This window comes from Postia placenta (assembly GCF_002117355.1).
Source record: "Postia placenta MAD-698-R-SB12 unplaced genomic scaffold POSPLAscaffold_4, whole genome shotgun sequence".
Taxonomy (NCBI): Eukaryota; Fungi; Basidiomycota; class Agaricomycetes; order Polyporales; family Adustoporiaceae; genus Rhodonia; species Rhodonia placenta.
The window spans coordinates 850,487-869,069 of record NW_020169835.1 but is presented as its reverse complement, the minus strand read 5'-3'; the positions used below and the strand labels follow the sequence as shown (position 1 = coordinate 869,069).

At 52.3% G+C, this 18,583-nt stretch overlaps 9 protein-coding genes across 9 annotated transcripts; 4 read left to right on the top strand and 5 right to left on the bottom strand.

Annotated features, from left to right (window-relative positions):
• Nucleotides 1-70: 70 nt before the first annotated feature.
• POSPLADRAFT_1032533 (hypothetical protein) lies at nucleotides 71-841 on the bottom strand (the record flags this gene model as incomplete). Its single annotated transcript, XM_024476867.1, has 1 exon — nucleotides 71-841. The coding sequence occupies one exon, from the start codon at nucleotides 839-841 to the stop codon at nucleotides 71-73; it is 771 nt and encodes a 256-aa protein (XP_024340853.1).
• Nucleotides 842-2,487: 1,646 nt separating this feature from the next.
• On the top strand, nucleotides 2,488-3,148 carry POSPLADRAFT_1032532 (hypothetical protein; the record flags this gene model as incomplete). Its single annotated transcript, XM_024476866.1, has 3 exons — nucleotides 2,488-2,839; nucleotides 2,872-3,020; nucleotides 3,080-3,148. 3 exons carry the CDS (start codon nucleotides 2,488-2,490, stop codon nucleotides 3,146-3,148), a joined length of 570 nt encoding a protein of 189 aa, XP_024340852.1.
• POSPLADRAFT_1073730 (hypothetical protein) lies at nucleotides 3,095-5,514 on the bottom strand. The gene is made up of 14 exons (XM_024482637.1): nucleotides 5,187-5,514; nucleotides 4,800-5,114; nucleotides 4,624-4,743; nucleotides 4,562-4,568; nucleotides 4,452-4,509; nucleotides 4,382-4,398; nucleotides 4,281-4,327; nucleotides 4,204-4,226; nucleotides 4,091-4,151; nucleotides 3,836-4,039; nucleotides 3,760-3,776; nucleotides 3,619-3,708; nucleotides 3,197-3,560; nucleotides 3,095-3,144 (listed from the first exon to the last, which is right to left on the bottom strand). The coding sequence occupies exons 1-13, from the start codon at nucleotides 5,412-5,414 to the stop codon at nucleotides 3,374-3,376; spliced, it is 1,374 nt and encodes a 457-aa protein (XP_024340851.1). The 5' UTR covers nucleotides 5,415-5,514; the 3' UTR covers nucleotides 3,095-3,144; nucleotides 3,197-3,373.
• A 1,807-nt stretch (nucleotides 5,515-7,321) lies between these two features.
• POSPLADRAFT_1138073 (hypothetical protein) lies at nucleotides 7,322-9,179 on the top strand (the record flags this gene model as incomplete). The annotated part of the gene is made up of 4 exons (XM_024484866.1): nucleotides 7,322-7,442; nucleotides 7,546-7,920; nucleotides 7,974-8,497; nucleotides 8,979-9,179. 4 exons carry the CDS (start codon nucleotides 7,322-7,324, stop codon nucleotides 9,177-9,179), a joined length of 1,221 nt encoding a protein of 406 aa, XP_024340850.1.
• Nucleotides 9,180-9,900: 721 nt separating this feature from the next.
• On the bottom strand, nucleotides 9,901-10,864 carry POSPLADRAFT_1179666 (hypothetical protein; the record flags this gene model as incomplete). The annotated part of the gene is made up of 5 exons (XM_024488690.1): nucleotides 10,749-10,864; nucleotides 10,454-10,677; nucleotides 10,380-10,402; nucleotides 10,120-10,331; nucleotides 9,901-10,089 (listed from the first exon to the last, which is right to left on the bottom strand). The coding sequence occupies exons 1-5, from the start codon at nucleotides 10,851-10,853 to the stop codon at nucleotides 9,901-9,903; spliced, it is 753 nt and encodes a 250-aa protein (XP_024340849.1). The 5' UTR covers nucleotides 10,854-10,864.
• A 224-nt stretch (nucleotides 10,865-11,088) lies between these two features.
• POSPLADRAFT_1039271 (hypothetical protein) lies at nucleotides 11,089-12,423 on the bottom strand. The gene is made up of 6 exons (XM_024477519.1): nucleotides 12,149-12,423; nucleotides 12,020-12,089; nucleotides 11,844-11,957; nucleotides 11,706-11,791; nucleotides 11,552-11,640; nucleotides 11,089-11,490 (listed from the first exon to the last, which is right to left on the bottom strand). Exons 1-6 carry the CDS (start codon nucleotides 12,402-12,404, stop codon nucleotides 11,212-11,214), a joined length of 894 nt encoding a protein of 297 aa, XP_024340848.1. The 5' UTR covers nucleotides 12,405-12,423; the 3' UTR covers nucleotides 11,089-11,211.
• Nucleotides 12,424-14,497: 2,074 nt separating this feature from the next.
• POSPLADRAFT_1136683 (hypothetical protein) lies at nucleotides 14,498-15,665 on the top strand (the record flags this gene model as incomplete). The annotated part of the gene is made up of 6 exons (XM_024484713.1): nucleotides 14,498-14,738; nucleotides 14,813-14,882; nucleotides 14,939-15,052; nucleotides 15,103-15,188; nucleotides 15,230-15,333; nucleotides 15,387-15,665. The coding sequence occupies 6 exons, from the start codon at nucleotides 14,498-14,500 to the stop codon at nucleotides 15,663-15,665; spliced, it is 894 nt and encodes a 297-aa protein (XP_024340847.1).
• Nucleotides 15,666-16,798: 1,133 nt separating this feature from the next.
• Nucleotides 16,799-17,295, top strand: POSPLADRAFT_1045183 (hypothetical protein; the record flags this gene model as incomplete). The annotated part of the gene is made up of 3 exons (XM_024478697.1): nucleotides 16,799-17,035; nucleotides 17,095-17,173; nucleotides 17,228-17,295. The coding sequence occupies 3 exons, from the start codon at nucleotides 16,799-16,801 to the stop codon at nucleotides 17,293-17,295; spliced, it is 384 nt and encodes a 127-aa protein (XP_024340846.1).
• A 621-nt stretch (nucleotides 17,296-17,916) lies between these two features.
• POSPLADRAFT_1039269 (hypothetical protein) lies at nucleotides 17,917-18,523 on the bottom strand (the record flags this gene model as incomplete). Its single annotated transcript, XM_024477518.1, has 3 exons — nucleotides 17,917-18,195; nucleotides 18,258-18,318; nucleotides 18,375-18,523. Coding segments are annotated over 3 exons (270 nt in total), but the record flags the coding sequence as incomplete, so codon positions are not given.
• Between the last annotated feature and the right edge of the window lie 60 nt (nucleotides 18,524-18,583).

Genomic DNA, 18,583 nt, shown 5'->3' with positions numbered 1-18,583 from the left:
TTAAGTCCAGGGCTATTCCGCCTATTACAAGACATTGCTGCAGGACTCGAAGATCACGTACAGTAGGATGTTACGCATCGGGGCTTTGGTCCGTGGGTAAGAAGGAGGGGTGCGTCGTGGCGTCACTGATACGTGTTTCGGCGTATTCTATAGCTTCATCCAGTTCTGCCACCGAGGAAAACATGAGATACTTAGACGACAAGGCCAACGGGCTGACCGTCTTGCATGGCTCCACATCACCGTTGATGAGTTCTTCATAAACGTCCAACGATACCGGAATGGGGAAGTACTGCCCGCACGGTGTACAAGAGCTGCCAACGGGTACGAATAGCCCACGGATCGAGGGCAAGGAGCTTGTGGCTCTTGACGAGCGCCCACGAGTTGCAATACCTCGTGGCCTATTCAACGTCAATCCTTTAGCATCGCCATTGGGATGTGACTGGTTAGCTTCCGAGTGCACCGCTACGGGAAGGAAAAAATGTTGCTCGCGAGGGCCAGGGGGAGGCCATAGATCACGCAGATGAGACATTGAGGCCCCTTTAGGTGGACGTCCACGGGCTCTGGTACTTTTGCCTGGGGCCCCACCCCTAATGCCACTTTGTGACCTAAGCCGCTTTGTGCTATTTTTTGCAGCAGTTTCATTGTCGGTATCGCTACCGGCGGAAGGATGCGAGTGCTCATCAGGGTGTGGCTCATCCTCTATAGTGCTGCGTTTCCCTAGAAATGAGGCAGAAGCGGTGTTTGCACTATTCTGCCCATCAATACGGCCCGCCAAGCTGTGTCCAATGTTGTCGTTGAGCGACTCGTTCTGTAGTCCGTTGGGCGAGGTGCGCTGGTCCATAGGTGCACAGACGAGTACTTTGGAGGGAGTTGTGTGTTTGTTGAGTAGGCAAGTAAGACGTCTGTCGAGCGAGGTTCGTTGCAATTGGAGTTATTATATATACAATGAGATTCAATTCCGCTTTGATGTGGCGACAACAGCGCTAACAAGTGGCACACAACGCACGGACGCACCCGCCACAAATATACATTGCAAACGACCATTGCCTTGCTCTTCACATCCGAACGGTCAAGGCTGTGGAAGTGTACTGACCCGCCACCCCATTTGAAATTAGCTGAAGCTTAGGAACAAGGGTGGAGCGTGGACAGAAATGCTGGGTGATGCTTGGCGACGCATGATTGTGCTTGCGTTGGCCTGCGAAACCAGCTCGTGAACATCATTATGTAGGCGTCGTCTTTCTACATAATGCTAGAAGGCTTCTTAGTAAGGGGTTGACTACCACAGGAAGTGATACAACCTACCCTTCGCTTTTCATTATCCCGATTTCAGGGTGACGGTTGAGTCTTGCCGAGGGCCAAGATCATGACTCGGAAGGGCGTGAGCAACGCGACGTAACTGACATCGCACCTGTTAGTATACGCAAATTCTTGGCAGAGGACTTGAAACCGGGAGGCGCCACATACGCATTTGACCGACATTACTACCACACCAGTCGAACGAACATAGCCATTTGCAATATATACACCATGCCGAAACACATCGCTCCAGAGACTTTATCTGACGCTCCCCTTATCCTCCTCTGGTTACTTCTAAACCAGCGCAAGGATATTGCCTGAGGCACAAGCACTACTGGTGGTTGGGTGGTCAAGAGACCATACATGAGTCAAGGGGAGAATATCTCAGATGCTTACGGAGACCCCAACACACGACGCACATGCAGTGAGCCATGTATATGTGCAGTGTTCACTTGTGCGACCAGTTGACTTGATGCTACTCCTATTGCACGTTTGACTGCACTGGCCACAGCATACCGGGCAGAAACTGAAGAAGACATAGTGCCCCAAGTCTTTGCAAAGCGTCCGACGAGCCGACACAGGTTTGCGCTCTACGACAGCTGTCGGCGGAATATGATCTCTTACGTACTACCAGACCGTCTTCGCCGTAATTGAGCTCCAGTAAGATCCAGGCAACGTCGTCGTCTGCTAAGAAACATCGAGAGCGAGCTTGAGTTACTGGCATAGTTGTCGCCAATAGTCTCTTCATGGCGCTAGGTCCAAGCAATGAAGACTAGACTCCGGTGAAGGGCCAGGGACTTGCTAGGCTCGAAGGCCAGCTGCTTTCAGACCAACACAGCCGGTATGAGAGCTCTGGAGCCTTGCTCTTGGCAGTCTCTGAAATCTGTTTCAACCTGACACCTGTTGATCATATTGTAGCTCGTATGTCCATCGCCCGCCAGGCGTGAAATATTGCAGCATCGAATACTAGACGTAGTCGCTCAAAGCGGTGAAGCTTTCGCTGATTGGAATGAAGAAGCCACAGCAATGGGCCGAAGCGGGACACTCAGCCCGATGTTCATGGAGTGCGCCACTACGAATCCGCAGGCCCACTGGGTCGCTTTTAAATCAGCGCAGCACGCCGCGCTAGCGCCATGTCGCCGTGCGTGCGAAGCTATATAAGTGAGAGACGAAGCGTCTGGGCGTCGAATAATGCTCACCATGCGCACTCTGTCTGCAATCGTGGCCGTCTCTCTTCCCCTTCTGCTTCAAGCGGAAGGTCTGCTGATACGTCGTCAGGAAGACACATCGGAACATGGATTCATCTCAAGTCCCACAGCAGGCACGGAGATTGCGCCAGGCGCTAGCTTTGCCTTCGACTACGCCACCAGCGACTGGTGCCACCAGGGCTATAGCATCTTCACCGTCTGGCTCACGCCGGGGCCCGACGCACCAACGTTCTCGGACGTGACCAGCACGACTGGGAACACGCGCGGAAGCGTCGGAGAGCTTATTAATGGCACATACCTCTACAGCTGGGGCGAGTTCACGGTCCCCAACTTCGGTGAGCTACACTTGCTTCTAAGCACCATAAAGCATGGCTCATTGGGAAAGCAGGGCTCCCGCCGCTTGGGACTCCACCACCTCCCACGCTGACCATGCCTAACCTGCTGGAGCTCAATGGCACATCGTACACCAACGCGGACTTCTATCTCACCGTTGTAGATTCTTTTTGGGATTGCCCAGTGAGTCTTGTTGTGATGACTGAAGCTCCCGTCAAGTTGACGACGTGCTGGATGCATAGCCTGACATCCCTATTGAACTGGGGTTGGATTACGTGGAGATCATTTACAACGCTACATCAGCCGCCTGATAACGTATTATTAGCATATAGGGAAGTTGAGGGTACTGTTCGACAAACCTGTCAGGATGTCACTGGCCTGTCATCAATACACATGAACCCCTCTGAAATGCAGACATGTGATGATTCCAGATCGCATACACTCCCCAATGGCTATTAAATGCACGTATACAATCACAACAGTTCAAACAACACGTTCACCTGCCACATGATACAACAATTGAAGAGCCCAGACCGTCATTCATCATCGCCGATGACATGGGCAGGTTCCGCGTCGACGTCCGCAACAGGGACGCGAGCGTACCATTTCGAGGCGGGAGCCATCTCGATGCCGTTGTCTGCTGCAGCCGCAATAGCATTTCTACCACTCGTGGCGTATAGGTTGATGAGGGTGACGATCAGCGTGTATAGTAGGAATGCCACGCTATTTTACAGAAATCAGTCAACAAAGTCAGGATAAATGCCCGCCGCAAGTCTCATACCTAAACATTATGAGAACATAGGTGACGTGGTCCATGTCGAGATCATGGACGAAGTCTAGCTCTTCGTCTGTTGCTGACATGAAAAGCAATCTGAATAATAGTGAGCGAGCCATCTTAGTCATTTGCGACGCAAAGACATACCCGGCAGCTACGAGTAACTACGTATCCCGAGAGCATTAAGATGCACTTATGCGGACAAAAGCAAAGACCCACTTACGAACGAGGGCAGATGTCTGAACGCACGCCCGGCAGCACCGAAACCGGTGGACATTTCTTCTCTACCTGTATCCGTGAGGGTGTGATCACTGTGGCTATCTCCGTCGGAAACTTCCAGAGGCGCATATTTAGGCGCGATAAAAGAGACTTCAACGATCCGCGTAAGACCAGCAAGCATCAGAGTGTGTCCGAACATTGCATGAACCTGCGGCCGGCATATTATTACGATGATGCATTCAAATCCACGGACACATACCTTAGTAGAGAGCATCAGAGCTTGCGCATGCTCGGACATCGCCCAGCCGGTCAGGATGATGCTGAATCTGGCTGTGAGATATGCACTTGATAGCCATTTATGGTATTACTCACATCAATGACGGAACGACAGATCGCTACGAGCGTGACCAGTAAGGAAGCGGTCACGGCGACAGCATCAGTCAACTGACCTGATTGTTGCGCGATAAGAAGACACCCAATGCACCTCCAGTCCACCCTGTATAACATCTGTATAAGAATAAAAACGACATGCGTTAAGGCATTCACATACAGAGCACGCCGAGAATGCTAATTCGATTGAACGTCGATCAAAAGTCGCAATTGTATGATAATGCACTCACGTATGCTGCATGTCTTTGACGGACCATACGGCGCCCCGGTGTTCGGTGAAGGTGTTGACTATGAGAGTATCAGGTCAAGACCTCAGCGAGATGAAATAATCGGTACAAACCGATGCCCTGCATGTACAGTATCAGCATGGCCTCTCGAGCAAAATTGAAGTAGTGAACGCACCCACAGCATGATAACCCACGAGTCCCACCATTCTGGACTACGGCCGCTTCGCCTAATCCACGCCTCGCCGACGAGAAGAAGTATGGCCATTATGGTGCCATATGCGATGAAGCCACTTCCCTGTTATACAGCTCAATTAGCAAACGTGTTGCCGGTATTACGTGGCGCGAACCTACCATTATATAGTGAGCTAGGCATTGGCCGAGGTTGTCACCTCGACAGTAGCCTCTAACTGTGATGGCGCCGAAGAGCATCTGCGTCCATCCGAGTATGGGGTAGGCCTTGCCCACTACACCGTGCAGACGAACAGCCCAAGGACGCAGGCTCCGCTCATGTATGTGTAGTTTGAGGTAGATACCGAGGGTGAGTTGAAGGGCGATTGGGATGAACATGACGTTGGCCATCGTGCCGTGAATGCCTGCAAGGAATGCTCTGCCTTTGTGGGAATGCCCTAGCACATAGCCCGCAGCAGTAAGAGCAAAGCCTACGCTCTGATCCAATAATAATGGAACGTTGCACTCGACTCAGTTCTGACTATCCGAGGTAGTAGAAATTTAGCGAACCTGCAAGGGAACATGCCAACGACTTCGAGACAGTCCCAGAACCATTCCGGTCGGAAACAACACACCCCATACGGCGGTTTGCACAAATATATGGAGCCACAGAATGGTGTCTATAGGAGCTGCTGCTTGTTCCTCCGAAAGCTCATTATGATGTTCATGAGCAGAAGCCGGGATGGCTAAGGCAAGCAGAAGCAGAGGCATACAGGCTACAGAAGTATGCCGAGACATAGCTGGGACGGCCTGAAGACAGACGATGGGCTTTGGCAAGCAGGCGTAGACGCCGCTTTCGACGAGTAGAAAACTCTAGGGCACAGTGACACTCGGAACGACGACCGACGACCAGTGCGCCGACTCGGACGAATGACATAATGGTGGCAGTGTCACGCAGTTACTATGACCGTGACCAATTGTCACTTGCGCGGTTTATTCTTGGTGTGTGACCCAAACGTGCTGTGGGACAGGGGACCCTCTGTATGCAGCGAAGGGAAAAAGGCGGGTCACGAACACAGACTCGGAGTACGCATGGCCCAGTGAATATTGACCGACGCCTGAACGCATCATCTCTTACTTAAATAGCCTTGCATAGACGGTGTTATGACGCTGGCACGCTGCGCTGGTCGTGCCTCATAGCAGGGGGCTGTATTTAACATCTCAGGGCAATTCTCGAACGCTGGCCTCGCAATTAGTGTCCCCCTGGGTTCATTGCTGTACACACCGCATGCAGTATTCGATTTTCCGATTTTCTGGTACAAGAAATAAAATACAAATTGAAATAAAAGTGAATTCACTAATCAGTATTCTGGCGCCTGATATGGAAGTAGATAGAAGAAAAATAGATTATGTAATCCATTTTCCATTGCTTCTTTCAATTTGTCTTCAAATTTCGTTCGGTTTCCATTCGATTTCTACCCAAGTGATATACGCTTTTGATTCAATTTTAGTTCAATCTCTTGTACAAGAACTTTGATTCCTGCATGCAGTGCATTCAATGACGCCAGAATTTCATACCATTGATAGGCACGTGTGGTACGTGGCGTGGTTCCCTATGAGTACTAGTGTACTGTTGAAACAAGTTTCAATGCCACATCTTCAAGCTGCCTTGGCGCCGGTCAGAACTCCGAGCTCTGCAGCTTTTTCCAGCAAAACCAATAACGATAGACTTCCCTCGCCAAAGTTACAGATATGGGGTTGGCACCTCGAGGCGATGTGCCCTCATCCCTCCGAACAGGTTGTTCGCAGCAGCCATATGTAGTAATCCAAGCCAATGTCCCAATATCCGTCCGGTCGTCGAAATTTACCCCGTCGCTCTTTGCTTCCGTGAGAAACGGCAGACAGCGACGAATTGAGCAACCCATGACGCGATGTTAGTGACTCCTTCAATCTGGTCATTGGTGACGGAGTCAGGCATGTAAAAACCGAATTCCCTCTGAGCAGGATGGATATATCGTCGATGACCGACCATGACGGCGAGGGGGCGAGGGGATTACAGCAATTATCCACCTCATGATCCTATCTCTGACCAGTCGTTGCTGACCCTGCATTGCCACAAGGTACAATCTGCGAGGGGAGGTGTATCGTGATTGGATTTGCTGTCAAAGTATGGTGTGTATCACTCGGCCCTGGTGCGATGAAGAATCCACTGGCAGGGTATACGTCAGCTGCATTGATCCTGCTACGTTCTATCTAGCTCAATGTGGGTGGGCGCGAGACGCCACGAATAGATTCAAACCTTGTCTCAAAAATTTACTGGACCCTAGACGAATGACTCAGGTTGACGATGTTCTCGATGTTTCTAGTGCGACACCTTCCCCCTGACGGTCTCCAGTAGTCGTACATGCAGAGGGAAAACACACTGGGGGTGAGTAATGGCATATTGTGGACAGCTATTACTACCTACTAGTATCATGGAACGTGCCATGCCCAGAATAACGTCGAGGCATGTGTTCTTTTCGCGCTGCCTCTCAAATAGTGCTAGGACCATCAAATTACGACAGAAATAGTGTTTGACTAGCTGAATGCTGCATATCTAAGCTCCCGTACACGGAAATCTTTCGTAGCGTGGTGTTCACAGGTATATAACTCCCTCGTCGGCTTGTATCTGGCATACTGATCACCCGCAATCCTCACGCTCAACAATGCCTGTAGCACCAGTCGACGATAAAGAGACCCAGCTTTACTATGAGGATTCTGGGGCACCTCCAGGGTCGGAACCATACATAACGCTTGTGCTGGTTCATGGATTGATCTTTCACGGAGGTAAGCTGCACCCTTCTCAATTGCCTCACGCTGTCATCATTTCAGAAAGGTTGTTGTGTTGCGAATCAAGTATGGGATCATTGACGCACATCTCTGCTTACAGGTATCTTCAAACCCATGTTCCAGTATGCCCCCGAACATAATATGCGCCTGGTCGCGATAAACTTGCGTGACTATCCAGGCTCCACGCCCTTCTCACCATCAGAACTCGATGCATTGCGCTCTGACAAAGCAGACCAAGCAACATTCATCAGTGACCGAGGGATGGAATTGGCCAGGTTCCTGGAATGGTTCATTCTGGAGCATGATCTACCTCCCAAGGCTTTGTCGCACAAGTCCGAGGCGGCTGGGGGTTTATCGATACTCGGGTGGTCGTTGGGGAACTGCCCCATCATGTCTATGCTTGCATCCGCTCATGCGCTTCCGGAAGCGACCCGGAAACTGCTAGACATGCATCTGCGATCCTTCATTGTCTACGGTGAGTCTACTACGACATCTTCCCACAAGAGTCTACATTGAAGCTGCATGCAGATCCGCCGCTGTACACGTTTGGAATCTCTGATGTGTACGACGATTTGTATATTCCAACCCGTGATAAGTCTATTCCCCCGGAAGGTGCAGCGGAAGCATTCTCCTTCTGGGTGTCTGGCTATTACCGCCACACCCCCACCGTGCTGTCTTCGTTCAATTCCCTCACCCGCGAGGAAATTCTCGCCGGTATCAACAATTCACCGATAGACGATTCGCCCAAGTACCAACCTACGCTAAAGACCATGTCTCCCGTTGAGATCGCTGCCGTTACAGACTGGGCAGGTGCCCAACGGTCTCACGTAGCGATGCTGGATGTCGACAGTACCGTATACCAGGAGAACGCACAGCGTGCTCTACTCGACAAAACTGTTTGGCCTGGGCTACGCGTCGTGCTTGTCTGGTGTACGATGTCCGTGGGCGCGACAGTTTACGGTTCATGGGATCTGGCGAGGAGGGTTCGTCATGCATGGCCCCCTGGCGCTCGTGAGGTCGATGTGAAGAGGCTAGATGGTGTGAACCACTTCGTGCGTCATGATCTTCATTTGTTTGCACGTTTCGCTGATATGCCAACTTAGGCACATTGCGATCAACCATCCGAGACCCTGCGGTGCTTCGCTTCCGTTGTCTAGTGACTCTCCTCCAATCTGGAGCAATTTTGCGCCCCATACACGGGCTGTCGAAATGTATACTATTATAGAATAAGGCACACTCACTCGGCACGCTATCAATTTCGTCTGCGATAGGATCCAGCCTGTCGACCGGCTATGGTAACATTATGCAGTGTTATGACACGCCTTGTGTGATAAGTTCAAACAAAAGAATACAAGGTCATAACAGTTATGTTGGTTCAGAAACGGGCGTAAGCTGCTGAGCTTCTGATCAATCATGTAAATATTCGAGGTGGATTCTTTACCGTGGCAGTTGTGTGTCATTGATAGAAGCAGAAAAGCGGCTGTGTTCGGCATACGGCGACTTGACTATATCAATACATACATAAGCAAACAGCTCAGAGTTTTCAACATACATACCATCAGCACACTACAATACCTTAAGAGCCCTAATCACATCCCAGACGATAGGACGGCTCGTGTGCTCGAGAAATGCGAAGTGCCGCTCCAGGAACAGAGGAGGCGTAGTGACAAACCTTCGTCGTATCGTGTGCTTGAGAAGACCAAGATCGGTGTCTTGCTGCCACAATACAGCTAATAGGTCAGGCGCAGTCGGTCACCGTTCTCAGCAAGAAGGGAGTGCCTATGTAACTTGGAGAATAGAGATGTCTCAAAAAACCACGGCTATATCCAGCGGATATAAGATCAGAATTATAGTATTAAGGGAAGCCGTGGCTATAGAATACCTGCAAGTCGTATGGTTCGTCAGTCTTCTAAGAGTCAGCAAAATTCGCCTTCTCCGCTGTCGGCCTTTCATGACACACAAAGCCCGCAAAGAACGTACTGTTACTTATTATATGGCGACCGTTATTCAAGATACGCGCGATCTGCTTTCCCAGGATAGCAAACCCAGCCCACAGCGCCATAAGGGTCTAGAGACGAATTCCTCCTGCTTGCCTTCCGATCCGTGTAGCCTTTCAAGGCGTGGTGCAGTCAGATAGAAACAGACGTAAGTCCGAAGCTCTGATATGGGGATATTGTTTTTGAGCATGAAGAGCGGTTCATTTGGTAGCACATCGAATTGACTGCTTGGAGAAGTCGAGGATCAAGAACGAGCGGAGACGAGACTGTGGCAGCTCGCTCCGAGCTGAAGTATGTAACCACTTCCCACGTAAGCCGTGACGCGATCCATATACCCAAGGAAGCCAATCCGTGAATTATCACCAGTACTTAGGCAACTAAGCAGCATCGCTAAAGTCTGGTAGGGTGTTCAACGGACGTCAAAGAATACCTCTACGAATGGAACGACGACGCACATCCTACATGCCCGTCGGTTCATGCGCAAGGTTCATGCGTCGCTGCAAAGCCTGCTGTGCCTCCTTCCCCGGATCACACTTCGCCAGCTTATTATAATCGTACCACACCAGCACCGAATCGCACTCGGTTACGATCCGCCCCTGCGCATACGAGTATACCGCGCCCATCACGTGGAAGTGCGTCCTCGGCAGCTTCCTGCTCGTCACGTCGGGACTGTGAACGTCAGAACTCGACCTCAGCGGCCCCGCGTGTGGCTTGTGGGCGACCAGCAGGGTGTCTGGATACACCACCGGTCGCTTGTAGTCCACGGAGATGGACTTGAGGATCAAGGAGACCCCGCGACCGGCGAGCATGTCCTCAGCCCGAGAGGCTCCACCTATCTCTTCCCCGAGAGATACCATCCACTCAATGCGAGAGGATTCGAAGAAGCGTACTGAGACATCATCAACGGACGGCCTGCGAGCTTCAAGGCCAGACTCACTGTAGCGCACATTGTTCACATGCCTGCGTCAAGAATTAGCGGAACCGAAAAGAACAGGTAAGACGCGCACTGACTGGAAGGCATCGTGGTCTCCCCACGCTACTTTCTGCTCCCAGAAACTGGTTGGGTCGTATCCCAGTTTGGTGAGGGTGGCGCGAGCATGCTCGGCAGGTGAGACTTCTGCTGCTGCCGCCGCCGTATGCAGATGCTCTGCAGGAGGATCAGGCGACTCGGGGCCCTGCGTTCCCGGGGCGAGATGGAACGGCGACGAAGGGTCGCGAAACGCATCTTGCAAAGCCTACTGAGCAGGGCCGAACGGGCAGTAATCAGAATCGAGGTTTCCTATTGCATGACGCAATATACACTGACGCGGATAGTAGACTGATGCCGCTGTAGAACGATACAACTGCAATCGCCTCGTCTGCCCAAAAGCCGTGTGACAGGTAGCAGCTTCCTCGGGTGGAAGATCTGCATGCTTAATAGCGGACTTGAAGTGCGGACGGAATGGCTGAGGAGGATCCGCATCGCAGCGACATTCCACCGGCGCTTGGTCCGAGATGTTGGCGCCTAGATGGATCTCTGGCAGACATTAGCGCATCAAGAGACAGCGGTATGTGATCTCGGTCCAGAAATCGCGATGGCCATTGGGTGGCGTCGACTCCGAAATGCAAGTTCATAACCGGCACCGCGGATATCAGATTCGAAGGCATGGACGTACAGATCGACCCCTTCCGGTATAGATAAGAGGAGCTACAACAAACGAGTGGCGCTCACAGATACAACACAATGTCGTACAGCAAGACAAATACAGAAATAGTAACGTGTGTAGGGTCTAGCACCCCATCTCGACGCCCCCGTAGGGCCCGTCGTGGTCCGATTCATCCCCGTCCCAAACCTCCGGGACATCACCCACGATGCACTGCGTGCTCGGGTTGTCCTGGCCGGGGCACGCCGCCCACTCGCCCGAGTCCTCAATGTGCACCTCGCCCGACGGGTGGACAAAGCCGAGGAACATCCCGGGGCAGATGGGAATCGGGTCTTCCTCGTTGTTGATGTGCGTCACGGACGTCGGCTGCGCATCGACGTAGTTCGCGAACGCTTGGTTCCCGACCTGTGAACGACCTTGTAAGGGGATCTGCAGAATGTGCTAGCAATGGCCAATGGGTACATACGCGGGGCAGCCCGTATCCAATGAATGTGAACGTCGCGTCAGAGATGTGCAAAGGCAGATATATTGCGTCGAGCAGTGCGATCGCAGCACCTAAGGGTTGGACCGACCAGTTCAGATTAAGTAACGCCAGAGCACGGCGTCCCAATGTGACTTACCGAGAGAGTGACCCACGACTGTCACTTGAGTCGCGCCATACTGAGATATCGCGGTCTGTACAGCCGCAAGCACATCTGTGGCAGTCCTGTGGATTGTTGTTAATACAAAGGAGACCTAGAGCGATGGTACGCGCTCACGCTGACTGGGCATCCGCGAAGCCTTTGTGAACCTCGATATCGGTGCTTAAGCCGGGGAACAGACTAGAATCCAAATTCGTCTTCACAATGTCCGCGTCCGTGACGAGGGGGAGACTGCGTGCAGAGCCATGTCAAGGGTGCGGAACACGGAAGAGGTTTGAAATAGTGCCACTGACATCTCTTCAGGATCCGTGCCCTGGTGTGACACGATCACTGTTTCGAGCGTCGGATCGTATCCCACATACCCTGATGTGGAGCGCTCTCGGAAGCTGTTCACCACGGCGTATACACCAACATAGACTCACAGTACTGGGTACTGTCGCCGTTCCCTCCGGACGCCACGGGCTCGAATGTAGGGTTCGCCTCACAGTTAGCTCCGCAGCTCCATGTCACCGTTTCGCTTGCCGCGCAGTATCCCGCGCTGGCATAGTAGGTGTACGGCTGGAATGCAGATATCTGAGACGTCCCCAGCGCGGTGATAGCCTGCCTTGCCCTCAGACCTGGGGCAGCCTGAACGGCAGAGGCAGCAGCCAGGAGGGCACCGAGGGTGAAGGAGAACATCCCGCGGCTGTCGGTCTACAGTGGACTGGTTGAAAGACGACAATAATAGGCCTGCCGGCCTTTTATGTGGGCCTTTGGAGGGAATGCATTAGCCAGTGTGAACGCGCGGTGGTTCGATCGACAGATTTAGACCCTGAAGAGAAGCCATATGCGTGATAACTGATGGAAAGCCAGGGGAGAACGAACGTTGTGACACAGACAACGGAACAGATGCTTGGCCATAAGCGCAGTCCCAAGCTTCATGTGCCTTGTATCGTCGACCTCGACCGAGGTTATCACACACGTTCTATCTCGGTTGTTGGACAGCCATGTTGCCTGATCCAGTCGTTGCGCGCTGGTTGCACTGGCTAGCCTAGGAGATGCTCTGTCTCAACGCCTGGGGGGCACATGGGGCATTTCCCCCGAATATGGTTTGGTATCTTTGCCGGTGCATAAGCGCAAAGACATGCGAGTCAACTGGCATGTGCCGATCGGCGATCGGGGCCCGGTTATTGTATCTCGATTCTCGACTCGAACCAAGATCTTCACATCTGCGCTGCGCATTAATCGTTCCTCGGTTCGCCTCCTAACATTGCGACATGCTGCCTTTCCTGGTGACTGGAGGACGACCTCTCCGCCTTTGACACGAAACAAAGTGGTGTATCGACCTTTCAAACACTGAAGTGGTTTCCATGTCCCGTCGCCGATTGGGGGCTGGAACAGATCGCTATACATAGCACGTCCTTCATGTGCATGATCAGTCACTTGTCTGTAAGAACGTATCGCTTCTGCACTGTGTACGGAGACGATCTCCCACGAGAACTCGCAGGCACTCAGTAGCCGAGCGACCTTATGCTTCACTGACAGCATTTCCGAAAGATTTCACGAAATCGTAGACACTACTCAACGAGAATAAACCGACACAGGGCTGGCGGCGGTCATAACATACTTGCCGATGCCGGGCAGAATGCCTAACAAGTCCAGATGTGACCCGTTCCACGATGTGTCCCGCCGATGATAGGCCTTGACCGCTGCATCTTACTTAAACACCAACACACGTCGAAAGGAATCAAGTTCGTAAGATGGGCCCCTCCCGAGCTTCTCTGCCAAATCACTGTGACAGCCGCCATAAACACAACGCATGACACAGGCCGCATGCATATACGCGCCGAAAGCGTGCATAAGTTGGCCTTATGCATGTCGCCGCCGTTATCCATATATCACTCACCCTGCGGCCGCCCTGCCACAGCGCACGACTCCCACGTATCTCTCAAGGGAAATATCAGACCACATGTGTCCGGGAGGAACGACGTTCCGCATAGGAAGCTCAGGTGGAAGCGGGCTCATCAACCACGTATGCCAGTGGGTATGTGGTTTTGGCACGAAATGGATTTACGTCACCCACCCTGGACCCAATGTAGCAAGGTTTGTCATGCTCGAGCTATGGTGATCGCCCCATATGGTGTGTAGCGTTCACAAAAGGCCTTCATGATCAAAAAGAATTAGTAAGGAGTGAAAGCAGCCCCTGCCAAATCAGGAATCAGGTACTATAGTCACACTGACAGGCCCACCTCTGCATGCGAGACTTCTAGAAGCAGCACGCCGACATTCAATACCCAACCAATCAAGTGGTGTGATTCAGAACGTGCCATCGTCATCTAAATCTAACACATAGCCCGCTCGAGAGGATTGCGTATTGTGCTGCGCACGAGCGAGCCCGAGTAGAACGGAGGGACCAAATGAGCACTCGATCGATTTGCATGAGCGTAATAAGGTCGGAAGCATGATCCTATAATAGATCGGGCGGCAGCCTGGAATCAACGATATTAACAACGTCGAGCACATGAAGGGGGGCGCTACTCAATAACACACGGCACATGCGTCGTTTGCTCTCACATGCTCCTCTCCTATATCAATCATCACCGGCGGCTTCTCTCCATGTGCTCACACCCGCCTTCCGGTCTGTCCTCAGCCGCTTTGGGCTTCTTATTCTTCCATGCCATGGGCGAACCCGCTCTACTGCCTCATCCTTCGAGCAGCCTTATATTTAGCCAGTCTCGCACGATTATGTGCTGCCTGGCTTACGCTCGCACACCCTTCAGTCCCCTGTTGCAATGCGCCTCGTTGCGCTCGGCGTTGCGCTGCTCACTGCGGCCCCGGTCGTACAGGCCATCCCTGCGTCACGCTTGAGGGCAAGGCAGGCCATAACTGCACTGGGGCAGTCACAGATCACGGCATTCACCCCATACACATACTACGCGAGCGCTGGTTACTGCCCCGCGTCGGAGACGCTGACCTGGACTTGTGGCACGAACTGCGAGGCAAACCCGGGATTCGAGCCGGTAGCGTCAGGGGGTGATGGAGATGGAACGCAGTATTGCAAGTGGCCTGATAGCTCATGGCCGAACTGTTTACTCACTCGCCACAAGGGTTCGTCGGGTATGATCCCACACTGGAAACCGTCATCGTATCACATCAAGGAACAGACCCTGAGGAGATGTGGGTGAACAGGACGTTGGTGGAATGCTTAGGCAGATTGCTGACTCGAATGCTAGTTTACCTCTGGTCACTGATGGGGACATAACCCTGGTGAACTTGGACTCGACATTGTTCCCCGGATTGAGCTCCGACATCGAAGTGCACGAAGGCTTTGCAGATGCTCAAGCAGAGTACGTGCATCTAGTGGAACAGACCAGGCGGTAGCTGAAACGTGATGCAGGACCGCAACAGACGTGTTATCGGCTGTGCAGTCGACCATGTCGACGTATGGTGCTAGCAAAATCACGATTGTTGGTCATTCATTGGGTATGTGATATCTCCACGAAGCAACCGCAACGGCACGGCAGACTCACTTTCACCAGGCGCGGCGATTTCACTGCTTGACTCCGTATATCTGCCGCTTCACATCTCGGATGCGACCTTCACGTTCGTGGGCTATGGCTTGCCACGGGTGCGTTTTTCCCGTCCCCCTCCCGCGCACCACTGATCACGGTGATATCCCAGGTCGGCAACCAAGCGTTTGCGAACTACGTCGACGCGCAGCCGACGTCCGTGACGCACATTAACAACGAGGAGGATCCAATCCCTATCTGCCCAGGCATGTTCCTCGGCTTCGTCCACCCATCGGGTGAGGTCCACATCCAAGACTCGGGCGAGTGGGCGGCGTGCCCGGGCCAGGACAATCCGAGCACGCAGTGCATCGTCGGAGACGTACCCACTGTTCTTGATGGTGATGAGTCGGACCACGATGGACCGTATAATGGGATCGAAATGGGCTGTTAAGGCAAGCTGGCCATGTATGTATTCGGAAGCAGACCGAGGGCACGAGCAGAATTGTAGGATTTCACAGTGGCTATACCCCGAGCTTGGTCAATTATATATGCTCTCCCGTTATAGGAGTAGCGTCTCCTCTGTACGATCTATCGAGCACAGTTTCTGCCAGAATATTGCGGGCTAAGGTGCGGATTCGAGTCTGCTGCAGAGTCCAGCAGAGTGCTGCACATCCCCTATACGCTACAAGGAATAGTTGATTTATACCTCCATGCATTTAGATCAGGTAGCGGCTGTGCCGGTCGTGGCTTTGCGTCCGACCCATTCAATACGCTCACGCAACTCGATCGAGTGTCCTTCCATTCTACTCGGGTTCGCTCATGTGCAGCATAATTCGCAATTCCTTTCGAACGGGCTATGTGTAAGAGGTCGATGGCATGTTCTGAAGCACACCACTTAATTAATGGGGTACTGAAAGCCGGCGTGCTGCTTCTAGGATTCTCGCATGCAGAAGTGGGCCTGTCCGAAGTGTGATCCCTGACTCCGCGTGGGCTGCCCGCGCTCCGTACTGGTTGAATGGCTTTTCGTGAAAGCTGCACATCAGATAAAGCGATCGCTATGATTCGCCGAGCATGACCATCCTGCTACAATGGATCCAGCGTGGTCGGCGTGAGCGCGGTTTGTGCTGAATGCCACATACCATATGTGGTGTACAGAGCCCGCTTCCATTCTGAACTCCTATGCGGAACATCGCTCCTCCCGGACCCTTGCGATCTGATTTCTCCCTTGATAGATACGTGGGAGTCGTGCGCTGTGGCAGGACGGCCCCAGGGTGAATGATAGATCGGTAACAGCAGCGACATGTATCGGTGTCCTAGCACCAGTACCTGACACCCTCATACATGATATAGGCTAACCAGCGGACAACCGTAATACATTGAACGGCTAATGAGCAATCCAAATGCGTCCCAGGTGCGTCATATATTATGAGACTCTTTTGAGCTCGTTCCTGACACATGCCCATTCAGTGCGTCCAGTGTTATATATGACTGCCCGGTATTCAGTGTGGCCGCGCTATCATATATGACGCTGGCGCGCCCTGTATTCAGCGCGGCCGCACCATCATATGTACCCGCTGCTACCACATGCCCATCCCGTGGTTCCTCTTACAGGGTCGTCCACAGGTCGGGAACCAAGCCTTTGCGAACTACGTCGATCAACAACCGACGTCGGTCACTCACATCAACCACGAAGGAGACCCGATATCCATATGTCCTGGGATGTTCCTCGGCTTTGTCCACCCGTCGGGCGAGGTGCACATTGAGGACTCGGGCGAGTGGGCGGCGTGCCCTGGCCAGGACAACCCGAGCACGCAGTGCATCGTGGGTGATGTCCCCGAGATTTGGAACGGGAATTTAACGGACCACGATGGGCCCTATAGGGTTGTCGAGATGGGAATGGGGTGCTAGACCCTGCGCAGGTTACTGTTGCTATTATTGTATTTCTACTACTGCAAGACAGTGTGTTTGACGTCTTGTGCTGTATCTGTTAGCGCCACGAGTCGTTTGTTGTAGTTCCAGCAGACTTGATACTGATTCCCGTAAGAGGGCTATCAGTGACGCCCGCAAGATACCACGAATAGGATGGAAAAAATTGAGTGCTTCACATGTTTATTTGAGCGCCTCTTTAGTACGATTCAAAGAGCACAGCTATACCAGAATATTGCAATTAGCATCCAGATCCGAGTCTGCAGCACATGTCGTGACGATCACCGTCAAGGGCGACCGATGAGATGCATGACTGTGAGTTTATTTGTGCAATTTGTTGTATGCGTATACTTCACCAGAACGCACGTCCCATACAGCTCAATCTCTTATTCAAACTGATCAGACCATATGAATTGGCTGCGGACATCCCAGGGCGACTCTCTGCTTCCTATATGAAATGTCAACAGATCGCAGCATTTGTTGAATTCACATGTATGCGTACGGTAAATCGAGTATCTGCTCAGTAATCTGTCACATAAGTCCACTTGTGTGATGCTGATTCCTTGTACTTGTAACATTCGTGTTAGGTGTAAAATCTTTAGTCCCGTAGGAAGCGTGTTCGGTTCTACTTTGCACAGGAGACTAGCACTCGTGGCCATGGGTTACAGTGTTCTATCACGCTACATTTCCTTGATGTCCTAGTACCGTGCTTTGACATGAGTTCCGGAATGGCGTCCTGTCCTGCGATAGTTTCGGGAAGACATTCTCCGAACGTCAAACGTTGGGGACAGCAGATACACACGGCCCGAGCACGAAATTCAAGGGGCAGTGTCGACTACGAAACGAATATGACTGCGCCCATGAAACGGTGAATCGCAATTCCAATGGTCATTCACAAGATACGGAATCATTTCCAGACTCGGACATACTATTGGTACATTGAGAGCGAAACCTTGACTGCGACTTTCAACACAAGCGTGGCATGAGGGAGATGCTCAAGCCTGGTGGAAGATCCACCTCTGCTTCTCATTCCCAGTGCCAGCAGTGATCGTCACCTGCAACACCAGTCAGCATCTAGTGTCTCGTCCCGAACACGAGCACGGAAAATCAGAATTACGTTTGCATTGTCAACGGCGTCAGCGACTCCCCAGTACACCGTCTGCTTGCCGTCCTGAATGCTGTCCAGCCACGGCGTAAGTACTGATACAGAGACGATACTATGAAATCGACCTACGTGTATCCAGAATCAGTGCTCTTGATCACCCATACGTAGGCACCCGCAGGGAGGACCGTTACGCCCTGGTCTCCCCACGCAGCCTGCAGATTGGCGTTGCTCTCGGGAGAAATCGTCTGGGTGTTGCTGTTGTAGTCTTTGATGATCCACTGAAGGCGACGAGGAAGCCATGAGTGAGAAATAAAGAGCGGCGAGAAAGCGGCACGACG